This window comes from Galleria mellonella, unplaced genomic scaffold, assembly GCF_026898425.1.
Source record: "Galleria mellonella isolate WM207_F2 unplaced genomic scaffold, CSIRO_AGI_GalMel_v1 utg23, whole genome shotgun sequence".
Lineage (NCBI taxonomy): Eukaryota > Metazoa > Arthropoda > Insecta > Lepidoptera > Pyralidae > Galleria > Galleria mellonella.
The window spans coordinates 3,056,463-3,065,568 of record NW_026442045.1 but is presented as its reverse complement, the minus strand read 5'-3'; the positions used below and the strand labels follow the sequence as shown (position 1 = coordinate 3,065,568).

At 32.0% G+C, this 9,106-nt stretch overlaps 1 protein-coding gene across 1 annotated transcript; it reads right to left on the bottom strand.

Moving 5' to 3' along the window:
* Positions 1 to 408: 408 nt before the first annotated feature.
* On the bottom strand, positions 409 to 8,582 carry LOC113512827 (ATP-binding cassette sub-family B member 10, mitochondrial). The gene is made up of 9 exons (XM_026896757.3): positions 8,095 to 8,582; positions 6,967 to 7,173; positions 6,262 to 6,464; positions 5,111 to 5,245; positions 4,862 to 5,008; positions 4,379 to 4,610; positions 3,710 to 3,987; positions 3,144 to 3,398; positions 409 to 2,123 (listed from the first exon to the last, which is right to left on the bottom strand). The coding sequence occupies exons 1-9, from the start codon at positions 8,456 to 8,458 to the stop codon at positions 1,827 to 1,829; spliced, it is 2,118 nt and encodes a 705-aa protein (XP_026752558.2). The 5' UTR covers positions 8,459 to 8,582; the 3' UTR covers positions 409 to 1,826.
* Positions 8,583 to 9,106: the final 524 nt, after the last annotated feature.

Genomic DNA, 9,106 nt, shown 5'->3' with positions numbered 1-9,106 from the left:
TTACTATGGAATAACTTTGAAATATTAACAACGAGAAATTACAATAATAACAAAAAATGCTATTGAATCCCGAAACTTCTTCTTTTAAACTAAATATTTGTGGTAACTCTACCAATTTACATTGTCATTGCATTGTTACAATGTCTAGAAAGGGTATTTGGAAATTTGAAAAATTTGACTAATTTTTTTACTGAACTAGGTATTATTTTACGGAAGTCCATATTAATAATCCGAGTAAATCCATAATAGTAATCAATACTCGAATGTTGGCAGTGACACGTATACAGTAGTAGCAAAAATTAAACAAAACAATTTTAATCAACTAATCAATAATTCGACTAAGATTTTATACCAAAACCCCTATTGATATATTATCTACACTACATTAGTTAATAAGTACATAAACACTTAAAGCAACAATGGAATTTTATTTTTGTCACAATAAAAATAAATAATCCCTTTACATTATATGTCATATAAATTACTGTAGGTGCCTACTGAATAATTTACAACACACTTTACAATATAATAAAAATACTATTTATCCGTATGTTTTGTACATTTATGATAATAAATATATCTCTTTAGTTGGTCACGAATATTATGAAGTCGACATAGATCATTAATAACATTACATACTTCATTTGTTTAACCTTTTAACTACATTAGCCGGATTTATCCCAATGGTTTTTTTATTATATCATTGAATTTATCCTTGAGTTGTGGCTATAGCACTTGTATCGGATTTATACGGCAGTATTACAGAATAGAAAAGAAAAAATTATAATATTCAGAATATTTATAGTCAGAAAAATGTTAGAAATCAAGTACAATAAAAAGTTGTCGAATTAAAACGGGCGCTAGAGACATGACAACTGTTACAAAGCTAAGCGGTCAAAAGGTTAATATTACATTAAATACATATTAATAAATCAATCAAGGACCTTCCAGATCGATGACTGATGATGATATTTTGTTGATATTATTAAACAAATACATTTTTACTATCAAAGAGGTCAATACTATAATATGCTACTTTAGAAAGTAACGATATTAAAACTTTAGAGAGAGCATGCCACATATTTGTTGACAACTTCAATATATTAAAAAATGCCGATTTATACTAATAGATTATTTAATCTTTACTAAATAATCGATTAGATAAAAATATCGTTAACCGGCTATGACGAGACCACTAAGTGATAATTTATCTTTTTTTAATCAGGACTGACGGGTAATTTCGATTCGTGTCGCGCCCCAGACGGAACTCTATGTATCTAAGATTAACAATTGTTTACACCCATTAATCTTAAGTAGAATTATTGTGTCACCTTAGCGTAGTACCTACATAGGTACCTATTACAAATCCGTATGACGACAATTTTTTTTATCAGTCACAATATTTTGATTTTAAATTTTAAGTATATTTTATATCCTTCAAATGGTATTTGTTTCACGTACCAATCTTATACCTGATAAAATTTCGTGAAATCATAACAGCTGTTAAAACAAAACATGGCAATAAAATTACTTACATATACATTTAAATACAAATATACAATAAATACGAAAATAATGGGTACAATCAAGCAAACCATATCCTCTATTCTGATAACACCAGATTGTTATTTAATAACAGGCATCGGTTTACGTTATTCAAAATTTAAACGTATGTCATTATTTGGTAAAATAATTTGTTCTAAATTACAAATTCATCCCAACATTTGTCATTACGTGATACAAACGAAATATATAAGCAATTATTAACTATGTATGTACAACCTGTATTGTGTATCAAATTTAAAATTCATTAAAAACATATTTGACTACGTTTTTTGCGAGTCCCGCTTCTCCCTGGATTTCGCGGCGAAGGTCTGATGCGTAATGAGTTCCCTAAAGAAACCGTCCGGTTTTGCCATCAGTTCCGCATACGGACCCTTTTCTATCACGACTCCATTTTCTAGCACGGCGACTTCGTCGGCCGACTGTATTGTGCTAAGTCGGTGTGCGATGGTGAGGACTGTCCGGTCTCGGCTGATCTCTTTGAGAGCTTTGTCCACTAGGAATTCGGAATATGCATCTAATGCTGAAGTAGCTTCGTCAAGTATAAGTATTTTAGGATTCTGCAACAAATGATTACAGTAAAAAATAGGATATAAAAAATTAACAGTTAAGTGTTCATACATTTACGACGTTACATTTTTCGACGGTGCGTTTTTTCAAAAACTATTCGAGAATTTTCAATATTTCTGACTGATTTTGAAAAGTGTTCTGCATTTTGCAATCATTTACTTATTAACTGTCAATTAAAATTTCGATTTTGATGGGAAAAAAGTATTTGAAAAATTTCAAAGCAAAATATAAAGTAGGTGCACAGTTTTCAGTGGTAGATTTTTATGCAACATTAATTATATTTTATGCAAAATAAATACACAAAAATTATCAATTAGAAACGTTGAAAATTCTTGAATGATTTTTGAATATTTACCGGTAATTGCGAGGTTGCCATACTGTTTTGAAAATTATTAATTCTTTTACGAAATGTATTATGTGAATATTAAATTATAATATACACATAATACATTTATAACTAAACAATGTCTTTACTTAGATATTTAAACAAAATGTATATGAGGGGTCTTAACAGCAATAGTAGAAAAAGCAATAATTTTTAGAATTTTAGTTTGTTTATTCTTGCATCACACAAAAACTACTCGATATTGTTTTCACAATTGTATTCCTAAAGATCGAATTTAAAATCAGTGGAGTTACTCTGAAAATAAATTCAAATAGTTTGATATTAGAATTGATACATATCGCAATCTCGGATTGCAATATTTGCCACATAATAGTTCCTCATTGTTCTATAGATGTATAGTAATATAACTTGCCATTCCATCAAACTATTGCAAAGTGAACCCAACTCTTACCTGATTCTTAATTATAATTTCATGAGTGTCGTACAAAATTGTCATTGGCAATAGATTGCATTGATATCACATTAAATTCAAGAGTAAACCTGCTGATATATCTTTTATCTTAGTATACCATTGAAATATGGTCTGCTTTATTGGTTTTCCTACTTCTAATATCTATCTAATATATGTATATGGTAATAACTCCTAATGGTAAGTAGCACATACCTTCACAACAGCCCTGGCTATAGCAACACGTTGCTTCTGTCCGCCACTAAGTTGCCCACCTAAAGCGCCAACCTGACGTTCCCAGCCGGGTTCGCCGCTACCGCGCCTCGTCTCGTCCGCTTGCACTAGTTCGTGTAGATGGGCAGTTCGAGCCGCTCGTAGCCACGCGGGCTCCTTATCGCTAGGCGCATCATCTTCATCCAGAGCACCATACAGTATATTTTCCTTTATCGATCCACTAAATAATACTGGCTCCTGCAAATACAAACTATAATTCAGGTTTTTTTTTAATGAAATTCGAGCACATTTAACCGCAGCCTTCCCTATAGATCATTAATGTGATGCCTATACCTAGACCCCAGGTTATAAGATTCGGAAAAAAATAGAGTTACTAACAAATGTAATACTTATTGACCGATTTTTTTTTTATTTTATATTTATAAAGAGGACAATTTTTCAATAAAATATTTTATTGTTCGTTTTTTTTTTTTGCTATCTCTATCTGGGCCGCTCTAATGGTAGTTCAGTTAATTAAAATTATTTATAATATTTAAATTTCAATGTACCTGACTGACATAACCGATGTGACTTCTCAACCAAGTTGGATCGAGTTCGCGAATGTCGACGCCATCCAACAATATTCTACCCTTGTCAGGGTCATATAACCGGAGTATCAAAGATGCTATCGTGCTTTTACCACAGCCTGAACGACCGACCAGTGCCAAGGACTTGCCCGGACGAAGATGTAAATTGAACCCCTTAATCAACGGTGCACCTTCATATGAGTACCACACATTTTCGATGACTATCTCTCCATTAGGCCTTTCATTGGGTCTTAAACCACCTAAAATTAACAAGGTCATTTGATTTTTTTTTAATTATTCATTAAAAAAAATAGATATACATAAATAGGTAGACAGACGACGAAGCAACTTCGAGATTTTTCTTTGATATAAAATCATGCCATATAGTCCCGGCCGGTAGAATCGACCATCCCTTACTTTCCCGTGGTTGTCGTAAAAGGCGACTAAGAAAGTTCCCTTAGTCACCTCTTATGACGACGAATGGTCGAGAGATGGGCAGCAGAGTCCCTCTTAAAACATCACCAAAATTTAATTGTTGTTGCCAATCCGCCTACCAAGCGGAATGGGGGAAATGGGGATGGGGGGATCTTATATTCAGCAGTGTACAATTAACGGCTAATATAATAAAAAAATATATAAAATCATACAAACCTGAAACAGGTATAGTGGGTTCTCTATCAATAATCTGCCATAATCTCGTAGCAGCGCCTATCCCTTTATTCAACTCGGTGTAAAAACTACTCAAACCACCTATACTTATGCCCACATATCCGGCATATAAGAGGAAAGATGTTAAATTGCCCACAGTCAGTTGTTCGGTCGCCACCATTCCTCCACCATAGTATAGCACCAAAATAATTATAGCATTTCCAGAGAGGCCAGTCTACAAACAAAAAAAAATTATAGCAAATATTACACATGTGATATGTTACATTTAATTAATTGCATCTCACTGCAAATAGAACCAACATTAAATTAAGAAAACAAGTTTCATTACTAGACCATTTTATTTTACAACCAGCGATGAAAGTCCATGAACAAAAACAAATTCACAATATATTATTTTCCTAAGTATAGTAAGTTCTTTAAAAAATATATTTTAAGTCTAATAATAAAAACTAAAGAATACCATACCAAACCGTAAAAACTTCCGACTGCTAAGGACTCTTTGTATGCCAATTTAAGAATGTTTTCTATTTTTTGTGCATATGATATACATTCTGCTTTCTCTTTACTAAATGCTTTCACAGTCTTTATATTAGATATCTTCTCTTCAGCTAACTGTAAATATAAAGAAATTTATTTAAAAAAAAAATCATACAAAGTATAATTTTCATCACATAAGAAATAAATAGATCTGTAATTAGTTCAAATTATACAAACCTCACTAGTTTCAGCCAGTGTGTCTTGCATTTGACGTGTAATACCTCGTATAAAGCGCCCATACATGATGCCCAAGATTGAGACAGGTGGCACTACACAAAGGCCAACCAATGCTAATGATGGTGACATGTAAATCTGCATTAATTTATACATAGTGATGTAAAAGCTAATTTGGATAAAAATATTCAGTTACTTCTCTCTTCAAACATTTTAAAGTTACTAAAATACTTTAATTTTTTTATCAATATAGTTTTTTTTTTATTATCATGAATAATATTATTATTTATATTTATTTTATTATATTCTATCTATATTGCAATGTTAAAAAAAAACAACTAATTTCTATTGAGATAGCCAAAGGAATTTCACCAATCCTTACTAAAATTATAAATAAGAAAATGAGTTTGTTTGTTTGTTATCTTATGGTGCCTTAAGAACTCAACCAATCACTATGAAATTTACTATATAGAATGGAGAGGGATATAAGCTATTTTTTACCTAGTCACATAGATGAAGGCACAGATAAAAATCAGTAATATCATAAAGCATAATCTGTCCGATTGTAAACAGTTACTGGAAACTATATACAACGAGGAGAAGGGATTGTTGGTTATATGGACTATGGTTATAGTCCTATTGCTAGAAATAAACCCTGTCAGGTCAACCTCCTCGTAATCCCATAGGAAACCATTGTGCTGAATTCAAGGTTTATTCATCACAATGGGCTAACTGACCTGCCTTTTCAACCTCTCCTATCAGCCCCCACTGGTGCCCCACCAGCGTATACCATTAGTGCAGGTGGGGTTACCATTCCATTATCATCCTATATACGCCTGTAAAACCAGAGGTATTATGTGCATGTTGCAGACTGATCTAAACTGTCCATGGAGAATATAAATTATTATTGAAATAAATATAAATTATTACTAATTGCCAGATTATTTTCATGACACATGTTCTATGTGGACTATTGCACATAATTAAACATTTGCTAAATTACCCTTTATTATTTTTTTGTATTTTCTTTTAATTGAAGTACACACACAAAAGTATTATTAATTTGTGCATTCTTCAAATAAAAAATGTAATTCTTCAAATAAACAAAAATATTACAGCTAAATGTATTAAATGTTTTATGTATATTTGTTTACCATCATGCCTGTGCCAGCACAGACCATCACCAGTGACCGCAAACCATCACTGACATTCTGGCTTAAATTTCTACCAACAAGCTGAGTATCAGCAGATAGCCTGTTCACCAGTTCACCGGTTGATGTCCTACCAAACCAAGCTGGTTCTTGTCGCATTATAGCACCATATACTTGTTTACGTAGTGCCTGTGTCATTCTTTGACCTGCAAATTACAGAATAACATTTACTAACAATGTTATGATGATCAATCAACACTTATGAATCAACTTTTTATAAAATTAAAATTTTCACAAAAACTTTTCTTATATCAGTGAGAAGACAAACAAGCATATTGTTCACCTGATGATAAGCAGTTGCACCTATTAACACCTGCAATATCAAGGGCATTATGCAAGCTATATTTTTTTTTATAATTTTCTTTAATCACTTTTGAGGTAAATGAGTACTGTCTATCAAAGTTCTCTAGCCTTACATACATCACTTGCTTCATTCACTTTCATAACTTTCAAATACATCACCTCCAGAAACTCTTATTTTCTTTATCAGATAGCACACCATCTATATAATTGCTTAGGTTAATCTAGGCTTCACCTAATACTTCCACTTTTAACATATCTTAACATTAACAAATATCACTGACTACAAGATTAGGGTATAGTTTTTTTTTTTTTTTGAGAAATGTTTACAACAATTTTAGTTCTTACCAGATATTGACATCAAGTATACCCTGCCAAAATTGCATAAGCCTCCAACCAAGAATACACCACACAGTACAAGACAAAGTGCATCTAACTTCTCTCTGGCTGCAGGCAAATCATTAGTACTGCTATAAATTATATCCAGAACTTTTCCAAGAGAAAAGGGCACAGCCATTGTCACACTTGAAGATATTATAAGAAATCCAATAGCACCTGAAAAAAGAAATTATGAAACTATAATTTTTGATCACAATATATAGCCAGTTTGATTTCTAGATAAAAACAGTCTAGTCTATTTATTATCTTAGTTTAAACAAATCTTGGTAAATAAGAAAAATTTAAACATCAAAAGTAAATAGAAAATGTCAGTTTCTGATTTAATGAGTCAATTTATTTACAAGTGAAGAAAACAATTGCACATTAGAAATGTGAATAAACTAGTTTTGCAAAATTGCTAAATTAAGCATTGCAAATGTGGTACAAGTAGTTGATAGATACAAATGTCTCAGAATCATTCATTTCGGCAGTGAGTAGCAATAATGGTAGGTAATAGGAAAATTCGATATTAACTGATGTTTATGCTTCATTTTACGTTTATGCTACCTCTGTTTGCATTTAAAGTAGACTTGTTACATAATATTAATAACCAATTAACATAATACTGTTAAATACTTCTCTACACAGAGGAGAATTCTAACCTACTATTATGGTTCTCATCAAATAATTTGGTATAGTTTTTGCTCTCTTGTACTCTTACTTTTGTATTGTGTTACACTTTTAGCTGCCTTGGCGGTACCCACTGACCGAATGTTCTAATACCTTCTCACATTCTCTTAATTTTATCCTGGGATTGTGGAGTTACATAATAGGCAATCAAAATTACCATTAATATATTTATATTATAAATATAATATCTGAGTTATTTACAAAAAGTAATACCCTACTGCATCTACCTTCAATTTGTACCTAGCTCACTTTAATGGTTTTTTTTCGGTTAAAGTAATAAATCATAAAAAATAATGATTATCTCATATTCAGATTAGACTCATAGTACCCCTAAGGTATAATTTAGGGGTACTATGAGATGCTTATAAGGGTACCCAATGACCAAACTAACTTTAGTATTTTGCTTACCAGTGAGGGTCCATTTTTCAGGCTGAGCTAAACTAAATAATCTTTTCAATTCCGATGGCTTTAATTTAACGTTAATTTTTCTCGAGGGCGATAACGCAGTTTTGTCCTTTAGACTTTCTATCTGTTCATTTTTTTTCTGAGCATCCACCTGGCTAGTATAATTCCTTAGTGTAATACATAAATTTCTACTGTGGCTGTTGAACGATCGTTCATAATAATTTCGTAGGGCGGAAGCCTTGTGACTTGAAAATAACCTGAACCCGCGTTGATTAAAATGTTCTTTCTTGGTCAAAAATCTTAAAAAAATTGATTTTTTAACATATACATTGGTCTCAAACTGTATGTGCATTAATCGATGAAACATATTTTTGTGATAATTTTTAAAAGTTTACGTTTTTAATTAGTTTTCTGGTTTTTGAATAAGAAAAATAAATATTAATTACGAAATAAAGACTTGAACTCATTTGACAGTCAGATGTGAGTGACGTGACCTGTGTCATACCTGACAGTGTGACAACATTGAACAGACACTGTCATACATAGATTAATAATTAACTAATGTATAATAAGAACAATGTTTAGAAAACCCTATCTTCCTCACATTCCTTCTACTACACTGTACATTCTTTTTATCCACTATATACTCCTTATACAGTTAAGAGAAAATGGAGCAGCTCAATCTCTATGTATCAAGCACCATGTATACGTGTGTGATTCAAGCTTTGTCTGTCTACAAGGTTCATCATATTTTTCTAAAAACATTGAATATGTTTTTTTTTTCTTCAGCGTATGTGCTGTTGGCTGCAGATACTCCGTACTCCGTACTGCAAGCCCGCATGAGGGGAACGACAAAACGTCAGCTCTTTTTTTTTCAATGGGTGATGATGGAATAGTTACACCGCCTGCGCTAACGGTATACACTGACGGGACACCAGTGAAGGATGACAGGTGATGATGAAAAGATAGGTCAGTTAGCTCATCGTGATGAATATAGTTGGAATTCAGCACGATG

Coding starts and splice junctions, on each gene's coding strand:
- LOC113512827 (XM_026896757.3), bottom strand. CDS start 8,458: ATGTTTCATCGATTAATGCACATACAGTTTGAGACCAATGTATATGTT. Junction 6,465..6,966: donor ATACTTGATGTCAATATCTG/GTAAGAACTAAA, acceptor TGTAATTTGCAG/GTCAAAGAATGACACAGGCA. Junction 5,009..5,110: donor CACTGGCTGAAACTAGTGAG/GTTTGTATAATT, acceptor TTATATTTACAG/TTAGCTGAAGAGAAGATATC.